Source organism: Diadema antillarum, unplaced genomic scaffold (assembly GCF_040938485.1).
Source record: "Diadema antillarum isolate AM-2024a unplaced genomic scaffold, OU_Dant_1.0 scf00000074, whole genome shotgun sequence".
NCBI lineage: Eukaryota > Metazoa > Echinodermata > Echinoidea > Diadematoida > Diadematidae > Diadema > Diadema antillarum.
The window spans coordinates 1,266,032-1,288,727 of record NW_027270963.1 but is presented as its reverse complement, the minus strand read 5'-3'; the positions used below and the strand labels follow the sequence as shown (position 1 = coordinate 1,288,727).

The window sequence follows — 22,696 nt, the reverse complement described above, 5'->3', positions numbered from 1 at the left end:
GTACATTGTTGCTTGAAGATGAACTTCTTACATGACATGTTTTGCCTTCAATTAGGTAGTGCATTCACTCTAGGTTATTCACACACTTTACAATAGATAAAGAGATCTTGAAGCAAGATGACAGATAAGCTTGACCAGTGATTAAAGGGACTGTACAGTACTGGTTGAGGTGAGGATTTAGGTATATAACATTTTTTTTTTTGGGTGAGATAATGAGAAACCTCTTATGAAAAATGAAAGACCATGTAATTTCAAGAAGGATTCAGCATTTATTTGATGAAAATTGGCCTTGAAATGGTTGAGATATATATCCAAAAATGCAATCAGAATAAAATTGACTTGCCACAACTTTTATCAGGATCTCATTGTTTTTAGATACTATATCTCAGCCATTTCAAAACCGATTTTCATCAAATAAACTTTTGATTCCCCTTAGAATTGTAAGATTTTTAACATTGCATAGAGTGGTTTCTAAATATCTCACAAAACGTTGCAAGTTGAATTCTCACCTCAACCAGTACTGTACAGTCCCTTTAATAGCCTGTTTGAAGGTGTAGGAAAAATATAGTTTGAAGATTTAGGAAGGTGATAGTTTTACCAAGGAGGTTCAAGTAATGGACCCCGTTTACAGTGCGAGGCTCGGCCGTGGCCAAGCCGCGGCCGAGCCCATCAGTGTAAACGCGCAAAAGGCCAAATGCGAGGCCAAAATTGGCCTCGCATTTGGCCACGCTCTGGAGGTGGTCGCGGCCGAGCCGCCGAGCTCGGCCTTTTCTCAGTTTAAACGCAAACTAGGCCAAATGCGCGGCCAATTTTAGTCTGGCTTCCAAACCCTCTGCCTGTACTATTTCGCTGTTCAGGATATTAACCCCCTCAACGTCGAAAACGAGTATAGTTTAAGGTGGTTTTGTCCTGCAAAGGATTTTTTCCTTTGGCAAAGGCCTTTGCCCGAACGGCGACTTCGTCGCCATGGAATTCATTTGGCAAAGGGTCTGAAAACTAGACAATACCAAATAGCATTTGTTTACAAGCAGAGCGCCGCTACGACAACATATTGAAAGGTTTGAATCAAAAGCACGGCCGAGCCCGGTAGGGTAAACGGACAAAATTGCGGGGCCTGGCCTCGGCTCGGCCGCGGCTCGGCCCAGCCCCGCCCCGCACTGTAAACGGGGTCATGGAGTCACAACAGTCGTATTCGCTTTGATCCCATGCTCGAAGCTGCCACTCAAAAATATTTGAAGTATGTGTCAAACAGGATCTGCCGCTCAGATGCGAAGACAATTGAATTGACTCATGTCTCATTGCATAATCACCAGCCACTTTCCAAGGAAGATATGTCTTTGTGATGGTACAATGTGTAATTACTTTTCACTATCTCTACTTACAAATGATGGGCAGTAGACAATGGTAAAGGCACGGGGGTGCACGAATAGAAATTGCTCAAATATTGCTGAAATAGATATCAAAATTACTCGACTGTACGTGTCTGGACGCTAATCTGACATATTAATTTATAAAGAACTATGCTTGAAGATGATACCATATTAGTTTCATTTGGCAGAAATAATCAGAAAAGTGATAAAACCGGTTTTCCATGAGGGTAAAATTTTAAACACTTTCACAAAATACAGCTCAGATTTACACTTTTGCACATATTTTCGAACAGAATTGACTTTTGTTTTATATGCTCTATCATCAGGTGAAATTTCATTGCATTTGATTAAAACGAGCAGCATATTCCCGATATTATGTTAGCGTTAAAAATGAATCTTCAGATTGCTCAGAGAGATGGCAGCTTCAAGCATGGCACATCAAAGGCACAAATGAACCTGTGGAATTCTTTTGTCCATCCATAGAAAACTGACAGCTGATTGAATAATTATAGTCAGTTGTATTGTAACTCCATCTTTCGAACCTCCTTGGCTTTACATATCTGCTTTTGTTAGCATTTTCTATACAAAATGGGGTAGTCCCTGTAAAGTCACTCAGCCTGATGTGCTTGTGGCAGCCTGTACAGTGTGTGTGACATTATTACATGAGAGATGCAAACTTTTTTGAGCATGGCTCATATGAGCGATGCTCTAAGCATGACCATGTAGTGAACATGTTCATTGAATCTTCTTGGGAGAAGGAAAGGACCAGGAATGCTAGTTATGAGGGAATGTGCTCGTAAACATGTACAGAAAATGCCATTCCAACGTGTGGATTCTTGAGACCTGTCTGATGGGGGCAGTTGCACGTAGGCTTCTTCCAGTCCTCAACTTTTATTCCCCGGAGGAACGGACCTGCCTAGTGTTTATAAACAAGAGGAGTATCTATATATGTGGCCCTCTTCCACGTGCTGTGGGTGTGATGACGTCTTTATCTTAAAATAGTTCGGCGCCGTACTCGTGGTGGTCGCAAGAAAGAGTATAGTGATGATAGTATCATGCCAGAGATGACTTTACGCATCTTGGAATGCCTGGCGCTCTTTCATGTGCGGACTATACAATTGGGTGTCTGCGTCCTTCCCCCACTCGGTTTGACGTCACAAGTGAATGCAGAGGGGGCGCTGCACATGTCCCATGTGTGGCCGTGCTAGCGAGGTTCAGATTGCTTGGATTGCGAGGGGCGGCGCCTGGGCCCGGGATGGGGCGTGGCTACGTGTGTGTGTGGGGGGGTTGCTGCACGCTGTACGCTAAAGTGAGCCGTACTGAAAGGGACCCAGCCGCGGCGGATTTCGTGATGGATTGCGCAAGGGGTTGTGGCCGATTAAAAAGCCACTCAGCGAGTCAATCAGATTGGTATCAGCCGAATAGGTCGTGATTAGTGCAGTGTTTACTATGCCACACTCATTTGCAGTCATTAGCTGACCTAGAAATTATGGAGAGAGACTGGGCGGTCTAATCCTTCCCTCTCAGCAGATAGTAGATTAATTATACCTCATGTTGACCTCAGTAAGAGTACTTTTCACCTACCACTCATTGCTTTCTTTGGCAGTTACAACAACAGTACCGGTATTGTGGAATGTCCTCGTTTGACATTGAGTTACATTGTGTTTCCCCCAATTGAGAACTGTTGTAACCTGCAATTCACATTAGAATTGAAATAATTGCAACCATTATTGTTCTAATACAATACAAAGATGTGTTAGCATTGTCTCAGTGTTGTAGTGGGATTTAACAGAAGAATAAATGTGTACACTGAATGAATACCTTGGAATTAATTTGCTCTTTGTTCATGTGTGATATGTATATCAATGCATGCTATTACAACATAATGATGTGCTCCTTTCCAGCATTCATAAAAAGTGTTTGCTTTTGTATTTTTTTAAATATACATGCATTTTTTAAGATTTAAAAATGGGGATTTCAGAAAGTTATGAGGTGTATCCCATTTGATTTGTCAAAGTTTGATGAAAAGAAGCATACAGAAGAGAGAGATATCCTTTTGTCTTGTATTTGAATTAAAAAAAAAAAAAACCCAACAACAACTCTGCGGGATCCTTCCCCCCCCCCCCCCCCCCCCCCACCCCTTCCAGCTTGGTGCGTCACTAACTGCCTTGGAACAGTCTCCCCTTGACAAGCTTCTCACTTCTTGGGAAGCCCCTGTTTATCATCAGCTGCCTTCACTGATTAATGAGCTTACCATGTTTGAGAACACATTTTCCTTATATGGTCATGGGTCCTGGGTTGCGCCCACATCTCAGATGGGGAAGAATGCAAGGGGGGTTGTGGGGCGGAGATGCCTTGGTTCCAGCCCTGCTCTCTCTCTCTCTGTATGTACTCTCTAAATATTTATGATGGAATATATTTGTGAATTTAGGTAAAACAAAGCTGTGAAACAACCCCCTCCCCCCTTTTGTGGACTTCTGCCTCATGTAGTGTGTGTGTTTGTGTGTTTGGTTTTCTTGAAGAGTTTATTTGTATGAGGGCAAGCTCCTTGTATTGAATAGCTCTTCCCTTCCCTTGTATTTCCCTCCATCTTATCTTCTGGGCATTAAATATCTCCCCCCACCCCCTCCCCTCCCCCTCCCCTCCCCCTTCCCTCCCCCTTCCCTCCCCCTTCCCCTCCCCCTTCCCCTCCCCCTCCCCCTCCCCTCCTCTCTTATCTCTCCCAATTCATATCATTATCAGCTCATTCAGAGCCAAGTTGTGTATTTGCACACTCTGTTCAGATGTTGTAAATCACTGTTGCATGTCATGCTATTGCATGTTACCTGTGTTTGCAGGTACTGTTAACTTTCAGTGAGTTTCTGATGAAATGCTTTGTTCAACATGACTGTGCAAAATAGCGTGATCCAATCCCTTCATCCACAAATCATCCAACGTACGTTCAGTGACTCGAGTGTACCATACAGATGATGATTTTTAGAATCAAAGCACTTTTGATAAATCACAGCTATGTTGTGTACAATTTGATTGTGCATCAAATATGATTATGATGATGATGATGATTCACAGCATTTGTATGAGGCTGTCTAAAAACATTCCATATGGCACATTTCAAGAATTGCCCCATCTGAGAAGATAGATTTCCCTGAGAGATTCAGTGTGATGTCAAGTCTGCAGAAAAACAAAATTAACAAAGAAGAGAGAGAGAAAAAAAGCTTACACTTTCTTGAGACAGGTATATTTCACCTCACTCGTTTGTGCTTTCACATTTTTCTTCCTTCAGCCATAGTTGTGCCACAGAATACGGCATAAAAACTCATTTCCAGTGAAAAGAATCAACCCGTTTGTATGAGCATCTAATTGGCTGAATGAAATCTGCATACAACTGCCATCATGATTGGTGTACAAATTGTATTGCATTGTGAAGTTTGGCATTGTTGTTTTGGTTGTTATGACTTTCCTTCAGAAAAAATAAGGCGTGTCTTCATCAGCCCGAAGTTCAAACTAGCGGGACATTTTGCGGTCTTAGAAAATAGCCCGATACAGCGAATGTGCGTCTTCATCAGCTCGAACAGCCTGCTTCGAGAAATTAGTCCGAAAATTGACGCATGCGCACTTTGCAATATTACTCTGCCTGGCTCGCGGTTCGATAGTGGATTTCCCCGCTCAAAATCTCCTATATAACCGTATGTACGATTCTACAACCAGTACAGCAAATTCTCTCCAAAGGGATATTAATAACGCTACTCTTTCTTCTGTCCAGTGAGGCATCTTATATGAAATTAACGAATTGCAGTGTTTAAACAAATCCAAAATGCACACAATCTGCGAGAATCTTCAGCTAAGGTAGAGTGGACCAGAAGAAGAAGTTTACAAAAAAAAAAAAAAAAAAAAAAACCAGCTAGCATGCACGGCACTGAGTTTTAATAGGGAGGTGAGAGAAATCACCTCCCTGGTTTTAAAGATGACAACAACAGTAGGCTTATAGTACACAATCCTTGAATACACCGTGCGTGTAATGTACTATACACACTTGTACATGCGCTTTCCATTACCAGCTGGCTAACCAGAAGCGGTGAGGGATCAAGAAAATTTCGGACTGATGGAGACGCACCCAAAATAGCGCGCTATTTCACGAATTAGCGCTCTAGTTGACGAACTAGACCAAGATTTTGGGGGAAATTTTCCCGATCAAATAGCGCGCTATTTGCGTCTTCACTACACAGATAGCGCGCTATTTTGACATCGGACTAGTTTGATAACCGCAAGATAGTGCGCTATTTTGAAACTTCGGGCTGATGAAGACACGCCTACAGAGAGAGAGAGAAAAAAAAGACATTCAACTTACTATCATTTTCTGTTTTTTACTGTGCATTGAGAAATACTGCGGGGTAATACATTTGTGTAAGAATGTAAATTGCGCACCTGCTGTAATTCTCAAAAGCATGCCATTATCTAAAGGTGTGAAATCAGAACATGGTGATGTAAAGTAGGCCTACTTAAAAGAAAAGAAAGAAGAATGATTGTGTCTTATTCAAGCTCTTGTTCCACCCATCCCGACTACTTAAAAGTAGAATTAGTCGCATGTATCTAATTACATGCTAGTCATCACACAAAAAAGTAGACAAGATTTGTACATGTATGTATGTGCACAAACAAAGAGAGAGTTGTGTGTTGATGTCATCAGCACCTCACTCAATTTGCAAATTTTGGTGCAATGAATATTCAATCACAACATGTGAGACTTTACAAATTCCACAACTTTCTTCTTGCATGTCCTCATGTATTTCAAAGACAAATTACCGCGAGAATGTGAAGGTATTGAAAGTGATGTGTGAAAGCAAAGATCAGTTCAAGTGTGGAGGGACACTGACATACGTATTCTGAAAGTAAGGACAGTTTTATTTGATGAGTAAATCAAACATGGCTCTCAAGGGGCACCTTAAAGTTATCATCTTGATATTCACCATGTTGTCACTTTAATATGTGATACTCTGTGTACAGAATGTTTTGAGAAAGGCATGTAACATGTATATTTTCCACCAAAGTTCTACTCAAGATCTAATACTGGAACATTTGTTTTGTTTTTGTTTTTGTTTTGTCCTCCAAGTAAGTGTTAGGTGATACTTGCCATTTATACTCAAAGATAAATGCTTCAATAGTTGATTTTATTTATGAATAAAACAAACAGATGTCCCTGCAAGCAAAGTCGGATCCATACAGCTACTGTAAGACAGCCATTGTAAATATTCAGTAGTATGCTAAGTTGGATGATTTACAAATGTTTAACTGTCTTAACTTTCCGTGAGTGTAACCCTTTAACCCTGGCATTACTATCTTATCAAATAGATTCTCTTGGATTGTTGCAAATAAGATTTTAAGAATTTCGGTACATAAAATTTTGTGCCCTTCTGTTTGTTTCTTAATCAATTTTTGTGCTATTCAGCAAAACAGCGACAATGGTCTCATGAACAAGCTGTTAAGTCATAAAGTACAGGAATATGTGGGCAAAGGTGAACTCATGTGATAACAACATATGGCAAATGATTCCCATCACTTGGGGGGGGGGGTATGAGAGGAATTGTGTTCTTTGACACTGACAATGAGAGTTAGTGCGCATGATATAGCCCGACACTCAATTCATGGTCAAAGTGTCACATTTGACTCATAAATTTGACTTAGAGCTTCGTGGAAACATAATGCTTTTGAGACGATGGATCAAATGAGGAGCTTATGTCTTTTCAACACCTGCTGTGACTGTAGTTAGCTGCACACTTGCTGCAAAACCAAAGCCTCTCTACAAAATACTGTATATTTTGCAGGAGTTTTATTTTCGCGAATTTTGCGAGTTTGATGCTATTTGCAAATTTAATAACACATGAAAACTTTTTGCTCTGATGCTCACATGAATGTGGCATGCATGAACACATTTCGAAGTCCAGTGCTGTTATCCATTATTATCGTGAAGTTAACCACTTTTGTGATTGTAAAGAAGGCCCTATTTGTGAAAAGTTACATTTGCTTAATATGCTGTATGGTGCATACAGTAAACAGTGTGGGAAAATAGAAAAAAGAAAAGATTGGATTGCATTAGAAAAAGAGGCTGTTGTTAAATGTTTATTGGAAATGATTCTGGTATACCAATTAAACTGGGGATTGCTCTTGAGAAACTATTACACACAGGAAGGCGTGCTATGTCGTGAACACTAAATTGAAGGTAATGAGTGGGAACATTTAAACATAAACCTCATTGAGCATCATTCAAGCTTCCTGCTTTCATGTTTACGTAGAACCCATTGATGTCATCTAAACGGGAAATTGGTACTACAGTAGTAGTAGCGCACATCCATCCTTTTCCCAGAATTATGAGTGCATTATTTTCTCCTTTGTGGCATTTCAGTGATATCAAACCTTGTAGAGACTGCATTTGCAGATTTAAAAATGTTCCCCCATACTGCCAGTGATGCTATTGATGCCAGTAAAGAAATTGGTCCAAACTCGATCCCTTTGATAATTGACCAAAATATTGTTACTGCGGTATTCAAGACTTTCTGCAAGAGGAATTTTGTCTCTCTGCTGGCCTCTCCCGAATTCAACATCAGATGTGTGATGCCAAATGAAGAAGCCGTTGGCAACTTTTGCCATATGCTAATTGAGCGGTCCAGCCAATTGCGGCTCTCGGGGAGCGCGGCCGGTCGCATATATGGCATTCCAGCATATATGGGACGGAATAGACCCACTGCATTGTTGGAAGTTAAAAGCTATTCTGGGCTGATGACGTTGATAGGGGACGGTTGCCAAGTTATCCGTGGTGATAAGGAGAAAGTTTGAGGTGGACAGAATAGTTGGAATATGTGGATAATTGCCATACCACGCATTTTTGGCAGGTCATAAATGTTGTAAACTGATGTTACAGCCACGTTTGTGTTCTTTTGTATGTCACTTTAATGGTTTTATTACCTGCTTGAGGCTGTTTTTAGTGGGAGGATCGTGACAGACCCTTGTTTCTGGATATCTTATTTGAATCTGTGTTTCTGAAATGAATGAAAAATAATTCAGTCATACATTTGATTTACATCTTAGTACCTGTAAATGTTGATAGTTATCATTCTAAAAATTACAGTGTAGTTTTAAAGGGATTGATGAGTTCATTAACAGACTTCATGCAGTATCACTTCTGGAGTTAGCAATGAATCCCAAAAATTCATCATATGAACAACTCAGTAGTCATACAATGTACATGTATGAATACGCCGGATTTATGAGACCTGTTTTCATTGGCCTTTTTGGGTTGGATATGTTTTAACATTTCACTTTTACTTGTAAAATTCAACATTCTCTTCAAGAGATATTTTCTTTTACATTATTCCCAAATATTATGTTTCAATCATTTGAAGAAATTTGCATCTTTAGGCAGTGATACATATTGCATGCCAATGGTAGTACCTGTTTCTCATACTTTTTTTTTTTTTTTTTTAGTCTGATCACCAAGTATTACTTTTTGCAAAGGGAAAATATGTCCCAAGGAAAACTTGATATCATTTCATAAACCCAAGTCATCAAAAACCACATATCAGTTGAAAATGAATGAAAATGTCAATCACCTAAATATATTGGTACATTGTAATGCTCTTTGTGTGTTACAGCCCAAAGTTCAGGCTGCTTCGAACTGATTGAAAAAATGGTTGCTAGTCTGTTTATGCTGCATACTGTCTGTCTGATTATTTTCTATCCCACTTCTGCTGGGGTCCAACTATATCGCTTGTGCACTTTAGGTCAGTTCTGTAACATAAAATTTACGTGCATGCTGCGTACACGCGCACAACATTTATGATATAATTTCTACATCTTGAAGAGAGACCAAAAAAACAAACAAACACACCACCACCACCACCACCAACAACAAAACCTGCATTGTTTTGCAGGCTCTATGCTGAACCTGAAACAGAATTTCAAAAAAAAAATGGAGATCCAGCCTAGAAAACAGACTTTGGCTAGTGTGAATACAATTGAAGTCTTGTCACATTCCATTCACTTGGTGCGTCAGATGAGTTCAAGTTGTAGCTTGGTGGTGACATCGTAGGATGTCATTAATGTCAGAGTTTCAGCAAAGATGGCATAGTTTTGTTAATGATAAGGCTTTGATGAATGTATTCATGGTGGCTGGTTTTTTCTTTTCATATAAGTCCTCCAGTGCATAGTATGAAGTGACTCACATTGAAATTGTGGCTTATTTAAGTACTCTTTTGATTTTGCTGGAAAAACTGCATATCTGTTGCATATATTTATCAGCTTAGATTTTTTTTCAAAAATATTTTCTCTGAAAGGTAAGTTCCCTTCATACTAAGATGACAGAAGAAACAAAGCTGTCAATGAATTCAGTGAAAAAGAAAAAGTGCATTAACCCTCAAAGCACCACTATCTCAAACTTCCATTGATATTGTTCGTGAGCCAGTGCTGCTGGTAGTGACAGGACTTTTACTGTACACTGGATCAATGTATTTTATCCACTGGACAACAACCACGATATGACAGTGTCATTGCATATATTTCTTGAAAAAAGATATTAGTGTCTGCATGCAGTAATTAGGTGATACGCTTTTAGCGTATCACCTATTGTGTTTGTCAAAATCTTCCTTTCTTTCTTTTTATTCTTCTTTCTTTCTGGCACATTTTGTGTCGTGAATATCTCAACATTGACATGACGAAATAACATGACATTTTCAGTCAACATGTCTCATGACAATATCTAGCCACAATAAGGTTTTCATGACAGTAACATATCTATGACGTCATCTAGGCGCCATTTTGTGAGTTTCGGACCATGTTACATGATCGATCATAACTTCATAACTAAAGGTCATTTCTGTATCATTTTCGTTGGACATAAAGTTCAGGTCACGCTCTATCTTACTTTTTAATGCTAATTACCTAGGACATCATTACGCGCGCATTAGCGCGCGTCAAAGTTTTTAAATGCTTAAAACGACTTCCCAATGGGAAATCTCGAAGTTTCAGACAATTTTAAGCGTTCCGCGCGTTCGCGTCCGTCCGCGCATTTCCGCGTAAGCAACATGAAAACGCACATTTTTTGACAGATTTGGATTCTTGATACATTAAGTAACAATATCCATTGATTTCCGATCAATTTTGACCTATAACAAAGGAATGCGCTGGCGTCAAAGTTGAAATTTCGTGTGCGCGTCTATGTGGAAATATAGCGAAAAACATGTCTTTGTTTATTTCGCCATAGCTCTTTAAAACGTCAGGTGACCCTATGTTTTTATTGCATATTACAAAAGCATATGAATTGAAAATAACGTTTCAAGTATCAATATTTCCCTAAATACATTATGACGTCATCATATCATCATCTGAAATCAAAAAAGTGGAATCAATTTTTTTGAGGTACTGTTTCTGACATTCGTTTGCTCGTATCTCCGTTGTTTAAGCTCAATATTATCCCAAATTCATATATGTTGTACTTTGAACATTTGCCTTTTAAGTCCAAGTCATGGTTTTGAAATTTGATGACGTCACCATACCTTAAATTGTGATTAAAGGTAAAGATGCCAAATCGGACAAGTTTACGTGTTATGTCTATGGGAGGTGATTTTTTTTTTAAACCATGCATTGACTTGACAACGTTTAAGCACCTTTATCTCAGCTGATTTTGCTTCATTTCCTCTGAAACTTAAGTATGTTGTAGCTGTGACAATAAGCTTCAGTAATCATGCATTTTATTTTTTGAAATCTCATCATCAGGTTGACAATTTTGCAGTTTAAAACTGAAAATGAGAATGGAATGTGGACAAAACAATTCCCGATTCATCTTTCACATACATAAGTTTACGTTCCTCATAATTTCTCGCCGAGACGTATGGCCGAGTGGTTAAAGGCGACGTCTCAGAAACGTGAGGTTGCGGGTTCGAACCCCACAAGATCACGAAACAAAATACTTAGCTATTTTACTTTTTTTCTTCAATTTTGTATTACATATTCGTCCATGTAGAAATCACGTTCGTATATAAACGTACCTATACACACACACAGACACACACCATATCCCTCTTTTTTGTGTTGGAGACCACATTGCTTCGACTGCTGCAAAATTTTGCAGGCTGACTTTGTCAAACCGATCATAGTATGTAATGACGACGACGGAGGTGTTGTACTTTGAACAATTGTCTTTCAAGACCATGTCATTGTTTTGTACTTTGATGACGTCATCACACTGAAAATTGTGGTTAAAGGCAAGGTATCAAAACCAGCCGATTATAGGCTTTATGTCTACGGCGCGTATTTTTCCCAAGTTGCCAGAAATGGCATAGCGACATCAGTCGTTACAAGGCCGCATTTCCGTCTAGCAATGCAATACATGTTCACGCGGCCACGATTGTAGAGTGGGCATTGACTGTTTCCGGGGATGTCCCGTGGCCGAGTGGTTAGAAAAACGGTTTTGCATGCACGCTCAATATAACTTCAAGGTGCCTATATCACATTCTTTTCTTTGTCGATCACAGATGACCGACACCTGATGACCCCAAGCGTATCACCTAACTCGTCAGCGTGACGAGTTTCATATCTCGTTGCTATTGTTGTTTCTTTGAATCTCCAATTTCAACTTTTATTTGAATTATTATCTTTTTTCTCTTTTTTTTTCATTTCAGGAGGGGAAAGCAGCTCTCTTCACAGCGACCAACATACCAGGAGCTGGAGCAGATGCCAACATCAACACAAGTGCATCCACAAGTATGTAGAAGGCATTTGCATCGGTAGAGAAAAAACTTAAAGCTTTTTTCACATTTATGGATTTTCGCTGGAAATTTTGAGACAAGTACTTGTGCATATACTGAGGGAAAAGTCAAAATGAAAATTTCACCTCCTATATGCCTCCTGTTTTTTGATAGTCCTTTGGCCTTGCCGTTCTTCATTTTTCAAAAAAAAAAAAGAATGGCTGTTGGAGTAAAAATTCGGTTACCTGACTATTCTCATCTTAGCACATGTGACCATGTGGGAATTGTAACTTTCAAACATGTCATTAACCTTTCTTGGGGAGATTCTTCAAACCCTACCACAGCAGTGACGTGCCGTGCATGCCCCCTAACTCACTAGAAATGACAGCTACTATTGCTAGCAGACTTTAAGGGATTTGTAATACTTGTATCAGCTTTTCCAGCCATTATTACTGACTGTAAATCATTTTATTGATAGCAAATTATGTTTTTTTCCCCCACAAGTTCAGTAATTGCTCTCATCCAACAGTTGCCTTGGATTTGATGTACAAGTACATGTAGACTGTCTTCTGTTGGTTGACATTTCAAATGTATGACATTCCCTCGCTTCCTAGCCAATTTCTCTGAGTCAAAGACCTGTAGTGACCCTAATGTTTTCTTTGAAATGTCATGTGAATCTTGTCTGACAGATGAATAAGCTTCAGTTGCTGTGAGCTTTCTCTTTCATTAGTTTCAAACTTCTTAGAATACATTTGAGAGCTAAACAGGCTGTAATATCAAGAGGACCCTTTGGATCCTGTTGTGTTTCAGTATCAATGAATTTTGCTGCTCGGATGTAATTGTATCGTGCAAAACTGACCTTTGACCCATGTGAATTGTGATGATGAAAGATGTTTGGATGTAATACCAGTGAATAGTGTGTGTGGCTTGAACTTGGAAACCTGTCGCACAGATATAATGAGTAGTCAAGAAACCTTCAGTAATGGTATATGGGAATATATTATTTTGTCTGTTTCTGCTGCTGTTCCAGGTCTCTCAGTGAGCTGTTTTACAAGGAGACCACTTTCTCAAGTTTCTGGCTCTCATTTTCTTCCATTTCTCCAGGCCTTCAACTGACCGGGGCTGGCCACACGTTTCCCATGACGACATATCTGCCCACATCCTCCGCCGCACAGATTGCCAATGCCGCGAAGGTGAACTCCAGCTTAGCGGGAAGCGTGTCCACAGCAGTGCCGCAGGTGGCCAGTTTTACCACCCTCATCTCCCCGACAGGTACCCAATCGATGCCTTTCCCAGTCCCCAACCCCGATTTCATCTAACCTCAACCACCCTTTTGTGCTCGAACAAGACCTACTCAGTAATGTTGTGGACTTTAATTTGTGTGCGTAGCTGGTGATATGCATCACATCTTTATGCAAAGAAAAGAAAGAAGGAAAGATGAAGAAACAAAGATACTTTACATGTGGTGCTTGCATTCAAATACCAATAGATTTAGGTTCCTTATAGTATATTCTGTGATGCAGCAACACCATTTCGGAGTTTGTACATGTAGTTACAGGCTGTAAGGTAGAGAGGGTCTGCTTCCCCACCCTCCCGCAATGAATTTGATGTGGAGTTACAGACCTTTTTTTCCCTGTCTTTAAAAAAAAATATTTTGGGTGTGAGCGGAATAGAGATCACACATATTGTAATAGCTGTGGACATATCAGCCCTCCCTTGTGTGCATGAAATCCTGTAAAATACACAATAGCACAAAGTATACATTTCACACAATGCCGATGGATGTAAACTTGAATTACAGATAAACAGATATGTGAGACCAGCATGCGATATTGTGTGTATTTGTCTCATGGACAGACAGTGTAGATATTAGATAGTGGGGAAGGTGGATTCATGTCTTGTAAACAAAATAGAGTGTGCAACTGAAATGTCAATTTGGAAAGCGATGCCAGGGTGAGAACAAACTTTGGTTTAAAGTCTCACATGTTCCTATCTGTGTTTGTACATGTTAGGTCAAGCCTTGACACCGGGCCAGGCTCTACAGACCACCGGTGTGCTCCAAGTCCAGCCCCAGGGACAGCCCCAGGTCCAAATCCAAGCTAACGCCCAGAGCCACACCCCTGCTGCAGCACCCACCCTCTACAGGTAATTGCCATGCAAATAATGTGTGTAGAGTATCTTTTACCTGAAAAACTGAGTTTGGGAATAAAGATGATTCAGTGAAAGTAGAAGAGCACTTGGAGAATGCATACCTCCACCAAGCAGCTCATTTCCACCCATTAACACATATCTCTATATGCTGAGAATGGCCCAATATCCCACTGATTAAGAATCCGTTCTCATGTCTCTACCTTAGCTTCCTGCTGCACCTCGAGTGCATGCTTAGTGCGCACATATGCAAACCTCAAATATGTGCAGCTTGAATGCCCCGGTTTGTATGCCATATTTGCCAGTGATGAAGAATCCTTAAAAAAAAATGAAAATAAAGAAAGTTTGAGCCAGACGGTTATCTGGATCACTAACAGAATTTAATCATCTGTTCCTTGTGTCATTAACTTTTCTTGTGAGTTTAATCCAAAGCCGTTCATAACTTTTCAAGTTATTTTGCAAAAAGACAGACAAACCAACACTGTCAAAACCATAACCTTGGCAGAAGTAAATAATGTCTCCCCTACTTTCCAACAATATTTATAATATCAGGCAAACTAACAATAGGTACTTGTGGGAGTACCCCATTGTTTTCTCCCATAGACAAATACTCCCACGATGTCATTTTTACCCCCACTGTGCCTGACTAAATAAAATGAAACATAAGATGGAACCCCCACAATGTATCTCTTGTTCGTCCATGCCCACAAACACCAACAGGGTCCGTTATGGAAACACTCTTGTTCGGTAGCCTTTCACATTGTGTTTGTCATTATGCCCATGTTTGTGGAACCATGATGGTAGTGTTGATTGTTTGTGTGTATTCAGATTTATAATACAGAATTCAGCATCACTGCAGTTGATATGTCGTGTATCAGTTTGAGCACTGGATAGGAATGTAGCTGTGTTACAGTTACCACTATTACATGGTTCATTCCTGGCAGGTTTGAGAAATGATGTGGACTGAGGTTTTTTGAAGGTTTTGGTCAGATTGAAGTGGGTTAACCTGAGAGGAACATACATAGGTTAAGCTTTCACCTTGTGAAAGAGGAAACCCATGATATTCCCCCTAAACTGTCCTCACAAATTGTGTGCTTTAGTCGTGTATCCAGTATCAAACTGACAACTACCCCCCCCTATTTTTTCACCTATTTCAAATTTCTTTACATTTCCCAAGCTAAGTAGCCTATCTATATTTCTGCAAATTTGATATTAAAGTTAAGTCTAACCTCGCCAATTTTCTGTCTTCTTTCTTGTGATGTTTTCACCTCTCTAAATGTACACAACAAGCTTCTAGTGCAAAGTATGCCTGACAACAAATTCTTGCAATATAAGATCATTGATGAAACTCTGATGGATATGAAGTGACTTGTGTGAGTGAAGTTTCTTGATAGGTGGCCAAAGAAGTAGTCAATGTATCACATTTTCTCATTGAATGTTATGAATAAGACAAAAATGAGTCATTATGTATGGTTCCCCTGACAATTTCAGGTTACCACAGGGAGCCTCCCTTACTGGCCCTGCCAGTCAGGTTGTCACCGCACTGGTCCCGTCAATTCCCGCTGCCTCCACGGCGACAACGACACAGCCGTCGCAGAATGCCAACAGTGTAGCAATGCTGGCTGCTCCACAGACATCCATCAGTCGTGAGTAGAACACAAAATATTGCCCGTCAAGAAACACATTTTTTGATTCATTGTTTTATCACATCACAGTATGTGGATGTAGAGGATATAGTTAGGAGTCATTCTTTCATTTTAAGGGAGCTTTAGATTTGCTGCGTGGATGTTTGAGGCGACGCTTGGGCTGGACGTTCTCCTCTTCCCTACATCGTGTTGAAAAGTAGCTTTAGATTACGCTGGGACGCAACGTATAAAAAATAAAATGGCGCCCCCATGTGATCGGTACATGAAGTAGCTCTCTATGTCGTGAACTGAGCGGACGTAAAAATAGCCCAGAACACGCAGTGAAAACTCAGCCGCGTGAGTTATAAATAGATCGACTTTGATACGCGATTCTGCGCTTGCTCAGACCAGGTTTTTTTCCCTCTGTGCGCCCCCATCGTGAAAATCTAAAGCTCCCTAATGTCGGTCAAAAAGGAACTGAGGCAAACTGGACCACAGAAAATCACACTTACTTTGCCTATATGCAGAAAAAAGGATGGCCACAGTCGTTTTGATTCAGGTGGGATTGTGTGCCAGTTATTTTGAATGTGCAGTGATGCCTAGAGCAGTAGAAACTAAATCAGTATGAACATATTTCACATCTTACATGATATTCTGTGCGGTTCTGAAAGGTGACTTAGTATATATGGCGAAGTTTTGAGTAAGGAAAAAAATATGAAATGATATTACAGTGGCATCATGTTGATGTCTGACTTCTTGAACTTGTATACATTGGAGTTTTTTTACATTTTAATCTCGAAATTTGAGAAGTTGTATAATATGATATGCTTGTTGATTGAGTTTACACGCAAACATTAGTTTATGTGTAAGCACTGGACAGTCCTGAGGGGGTATAACTTTTGTGGCAGCCGTCATAACCATTTCTACATATTGATCTGAAAGACAAATCATACTGTGTTTCCTCTTTCATAGACGCAGGCAGCACCAATGCCATTGCTGCCCCGCTCATGTACCACGCCCCCCAGGGTCTGGTCTACGCTGCCTCACCAGGCTCAGATGGCTTCGTCTTCAACTACCAGACAGCTACGGCCCACCTGGCGCAAGTTAGCCAAGGTAAATAGTGTCCGATGAACCGCAGTCACACAACAGGCTTTTTCACTCAAATGACGACTGTCAAACAGGAAGTTTGATTTCCCCATAGACTACCATAAAAAACACCACACACACACACACACAGAAGAGAGGAAAGATGCATGCTTATCTGCAAAGTCCAGTATTGACACTTTTTTTCCCCCTTTTGACACGGAAAGCTTCTCGCCGTCTTTCCTGGTTGAGACAAAAATTACTTTAGTGTTATAAGAGGGAATTGGAATTATATATGCCGAGGGTGAGATGGATACAACCAAAGCAGAAAAGTAAGACCTTTACAAAAGTGTAGAATTGAGGTTTTTGGAGTTTGCAGAAGAATTGGCACTCTTGTATACCCCACAATGGACATAAAACAAGCATTGATTATCAGTGATAACTGATCACAGATATTTTATGCAATTTTGACATGAAGGACAAATATGTTTCCTTCTGCACAGGCTGTGTGAATGATTAGGTTGTACACCAAAATTTCAGTGCATGAGAATAATGTATTTAGTGACATACTAACCAACTTGCCTGCTCATACCACATTTACTCATTTACTAATCAAGATAACATAGCATGCAAGCCTGAGCATCATTATGCCATAAATATGAGGAAGAAAAACTGTAGCTTAGTCAGTCCAAAAATCCAGATGTTTCACATATGGCAAGCTTTCTTAGTCTTCGTAACACTGCATTGTTGATGATCTTATCAACATTTTCTTTAATGGTCAGTAGCTTTTAGAATGTGATGACACCTTTTTCTTTTTCTAATAATAGTCTATAGTGAACTTCTTTTTTGTTATGGTGACTATGTACACATGTATGTACTATCTGGAAAGATTTTCATCAGAAATGCACAAGTTTTTCAGCAACTTGTGAAAGCATTAGTCAATTACTGTCAAACTTGGGAATTATGATCAAATGGCAAACAGCGTTTCATTTATGATTCATTTTGAAGAGAAGGAGCATATGAGACTGGCAATTTATGAGATAGAAGAAAGTTTAGGCAGGCAATTTGACTGTACATCAGTGCAGCTTTGCACACTTTCTATTGCAATAGGACAAGCATGCCTACAGCAGGTCTCAAACTGTTTGCATCAGCTGTATGAGTGTTCACAAGACCTCTTGTAATTCTTAGTGGTCTAGACATGTGCACCAGTTCTATTTTATAGAGGACCACTGCACATAACCATGATATGCTAGTTTTGAGGGCTGCTGTAGCTTAAAAACAACAACAAAAATCACTAAACAAAAAAAAAGAAAGAAAAAGAAAGAAAAGCTAGAGAATGCAGGTGAATGAGTAAGAGAGGTGATGCAAAGTGGCATTAACTGCATGTTTGTATGTGATCCTCCTTGACCACTTAGCCAACGTGGAAGGGAGCAGCAGCTCGGCATTCACGGGAACGGTTCCGGCGATTCCCATTCAAGTCCATGTAGCATGTCAGCAGGTGGGCAAGATGTCATCCCCTTTCACACCAGACCTTTACACCAACCCATCGTTCCAAACCTCTCACTCAGACTTTTAACACCAAATCCCCCTTTCAACCTCCATCTCTAATTCCTTTACACAGGCTCATAGCACCTGACCTGTAACACCAAACTATCTGTGTAGTCCCTGCACTCAAAACCCTTTGCTTGTAACCCTTCTCTTCATCCCATCTTCTCGATCCCTGTGCTCAAAACTCCTTACACCAAACTTGTGACACTTACTCGTCTTTCTAATCCTTTCACTCCAACCCTTAACACCTTCACAAGTCATGGCACCAATCTCTCTGTCCAGTCCAATCCTTTGGCATGATACTTAGCACTACTAGACTTTCTACATGAACCAATCATTACAGTCCCTTCAATCAAACTCTTCTGAACCAGTGCATCACATTAACCCTTGTATTACAGTCCCTTAACCCAAATCCTTTACCCCAAGTATTTGAGACCCACCTGTCCTCCCATGCCCCTCATTCAAACCTTTAAAGGACAAGTTCACCTTCATAAACATAAGGATTGAGAAAATGCAACAATATTAGTAGAACACATCAGTGAAAGTTTGAGGAAAATTGGACAATCGATGCAAAAGTTATGAATTTTTTAAATTTTTGTGTTGGAACCGCTGGATGAGGAGACTACGACAACTTGTGAGTCATATGCGTACAACAGTATAAAGAAAATGTAAAAGAAAATTCAACATATTTTCACTTTTTTCGCATAATAAAAGAGCACTTGACTTGCCTCTTTCTAAAGGCAGGGGGAATAATATTACCCATAACATGTGTCGGTAAGGAGTCAGGGGAATGTGTACTTTTTTCAAAAGATGGAATTTTGTGAAATTCTCTTTATATTTTCCTTATATTGTTGTACGCATGTGACATCTAAGTTATTCATACACAGCAGTAGTCTTCTCATCCAGCGGGTACTGCACAAAAACTTCAAAAATTCATAACTTTTGAACGGATCGTCTGATTTTCCTCAAACTTTCAATGATGTGTTCTACTAATATTGCTACATTTTCTCAATCCTTATGTTTATGAAGGTGAACTTGTCCTTTAATACACTACATATGTGGCACCATTCCACTATTTGGGTAATTATACTCACCCATCCTTTCGTGCCCTTTACTCAAATCTTTTGCGCCGAAATGGTCACACCAACCTGTTTTAATGTAGTCTCTGACTAAAATATTTTTACACAGGGTGTGTGGCATTAATGTGTTCTCCAATCCCTTCATTTGATTTTTTATTTATTTATTTATGTATGTATGTATGTATGTATGTATGTATGTATGTATGTATGTATGTATGTATGTATGTATTTATGTATTTATGTATTTATTTATTTGTTTATCTATTTATGTATTTATGTATTTATTTATTTGTTTGTTTATTTATTTATTTTATTTTTATTATTTTTTATTTTATTTTATCTATTTTTTTTACCAAACCCTGTTTGAATTCAGTCAACCATTCAGTGACTTGCTGTCCACATTTACCTGCCCCTATTATTTCATTACCTGAAAATCCCACATAACCTGTCAGTGTCAAAGAACTTCACTGAAATGATGAAGATTATTTATGACTTGTCACCACCATACCCTGACATAGTTGCAGACATCAAAGCTGAAAAAACTGCAGAGTAAGGCAAGTTAACTGAAAATAACACATATTAGAGTTCTTTTTTTTTAAACTCAAAATCCTAAAAGCTCAATATTCCCTGCCTGCATTTTAAAATAAAAGAATGTTTGAAAGTTTGAAATCCATCCTTATGATGTTTGGTTCTTTGGTGCTTTGAATTAACTAAAAAAAAAAAAAAAAAAAAAAAAAAATTTAATGACATGGCATTTGTAATTTATTTGGTATCACCAAGTGCAAATGATGGTGTGTAACTGGAATCGCTCTAATATTGTGTTGACAGAATGAGTCACAGAGTATGAGCATTTACCAAAAATTTTCAAATTGTATTCAGTCTGTAATAAAGTGCATGGTTCAAACAAAAATTGTGTCATGGCCACTAAAACTATAATTATTTTTGTGACTAATATTGTAGCATTTTGTTGCAAAAGAATAGAGCACTATGTTGCAGTTTTGATGAAAGTCAGGATTTAGAAGTTCATACCAACCCCCCCCCCCCCCAACCTGAACTCCTCTCTCTTGTTTGCCTCGACCTACTACTTTACCAAGCATGCACCAGCAGAAAATGATATCCTCAACATTTGCAAGCAGCTCCAATCAGAAAATTATTGCTTGAACTTCTTTCACACGCTATCACAATTGTCATGTTGTTTTCATATGACAATTTTCAGAAAAAAAAAAAATAGTTTCTGGTATTGAATTATTGCAAGTAAAAATTAGCCCAGCTGAACACACAACTGTTCTAACGTGGAATATAAATTAACATGTGGGCTTCCTATGGCTTGCATTTTCCTGTTGACTAGAGTTAAAACCAAACCCTCTTTTGGAGCAATCTGATATGTATGTATTGTTTTGCCAAGTAGTGTCAGTGAAACAACAGTGGTAGACATATGGTTTTAATGTCCAAGCACAAATTGAGTGAACCTTGTGAGATTCCCCCACTTCCTGTTACATGTATAACACATTTGATTGGCACATTGGATTTCACATGTCTTGGCAAGAGTAAGTTATGTTTGACCCATGGCGATGCATTCTTTATTGATTATTGGGTTGCATATGAGAAGATAACACAGTGAAATGGGAAACAACTCCCGGTGTATGATACTTGTATGGAAATTGACTTTGATGTTGCCTGTATGTAATGTAGAATCTTTTCATGTTCACGTCGTTGTTGCAGGGGACCACCACAACACAGGCAAGTAACTCGGCCATAGCAGCAGCACTCCCTCTATCGACACCTCCCCAGGTTTCCGGCCAGATAGCGGGAGCCGCGCTCAGAACAGCAAGCCCCGCTGCCGTACAAGTCAAGGCCCCAGCGCAGTCCAAAGCACTGTGATCGTCCGAGTGTGTGTCATTGTTGCTGTTAACGTGTGTCTATATCATCTCCAGAGAATGAGACCTGTAATACCAACACAAATACAAGGAGTCCTAATGTATGGTCACTTATGCAGACCTCCCAACCTTTCTGACTGAAAAATAGGAATGATTTGGCTTTAACGTAGTAAAGAAAGAGCAGTTCCCATAGGAGTGTTTATATTCCACATACTAAAAATGTTGCAATATGATTGGTCCAGAGCTGATCACATGATGAAGCGTAGTTTTGCCCATCACATCACCTGAGAAGAAAAGTTTGTTACACTCTATGTTGATAGTCCCTTTTGTTTCGCTGATCTCCACACAGTCCACACAGTCCTGACGCAAGATGAGTACGCGCGAAATAAAAGTGCGTTGCACTGTGGACTATCATGTGACCTAGGTCACTTGATAGTACACAGTGCAACGCGCTTTCACGTCGGTGCCGCGCAGTGCACACAGCAAATTCATTGTAAGTTGTCATCTACGCGCATAAGTAGCCTAAGCCATAAGGATACCTAAAGACAGCTAAAATGGTTTCAGATGTGGAATAAAATGGGAATTTCTAGGGCCCTAGATGTGGAATATAAAGCAAATAATCAACTTTTAGTTTCAGGCAATGAGACAAACTATCACTTCCTCGGCAATCTGAATGTGTATGCTATCTTTCCTCAGCTGTGCTTCGGAAAGATAGCTACATCCAGATCGCCTCGGAAGTGATAGTTTGTCCCATCACCTTCACCAACGTTGATTATTTGCTTACTATCATGATTATCAAGAAAATAGGAAACTCGTGTTGAAACATGAGATTGGAATGGTCAGAATTTAGATTTTTCCTTCCAAATTCAGAATGGTTGGGAGGTCTACATATGGTTATGAATAGTGAATGAATAACAATACCCCCTAGCAATGGATGAGAAGAAAGAAATCTTTGGTCCCTTTCATTAAGTCATCACATGAAAATCTTTACAATAATCTCAGAATGGCGAAATGGCCGTTGGAATGAATATTCCTGAATCTGCAGAAGATTTTGGTTTTGTTTTGTTTTCAATGGCATAGTCTTCTGTGATGCACAGAGAGTTCTGTCAACAGCAAATCGGATGATGCTGAAATATCGGTCTCATAATCTCTTTGTGCAAACTTAAAGGGACCGTACAGTACTGGTTTAGGTGGGGATTCATGTTTTGAACATTCTTAAGTGAGATAATG

At 39.6% G+C, this 22,696-nt stretch overlaps 1 protein-coding gene across 1 annotated transcript in view; it reads left to right on the top strand.

Moving 5' to 3' along the window:
• Positions 1–21,470, top strand: part of LOC139717341 (serum response factor-like) — a 34,140-nt gene extending 12,670 nt beyond the window's left edge. The window contains exons 3-9 of the mRNA XM_071628846.1: positions 12,041–12,122; positions 13,211–13,378; positions 14,119–14,251; positions 15,746–15,900; positions 16,852–16,992; positions 18,378–18,460; positions 21,312–21,470. Coding sequence (XP_071484947.1) covers positions 12,041–12,122; positions 13,211–13,378; positions 14,119–14,251; positions 15,746–15,900; positions 16,852–16,992; positions 18,378–18,460; positions 21,312–21,470 — 921 coding nt within the window. The remainder of the gene's footprint in view (positions 1–12,040; positions 12,123–13,210; positions 13,379–14,118; positions 14,252–15,745; positions 15,901–16,851; positions 16,993–18,377; positions 18,461–21,311) is intronic.
• The last annotated feature ends 1,226 nt before the right edge of the window (positions 21,471–22,696 follow it).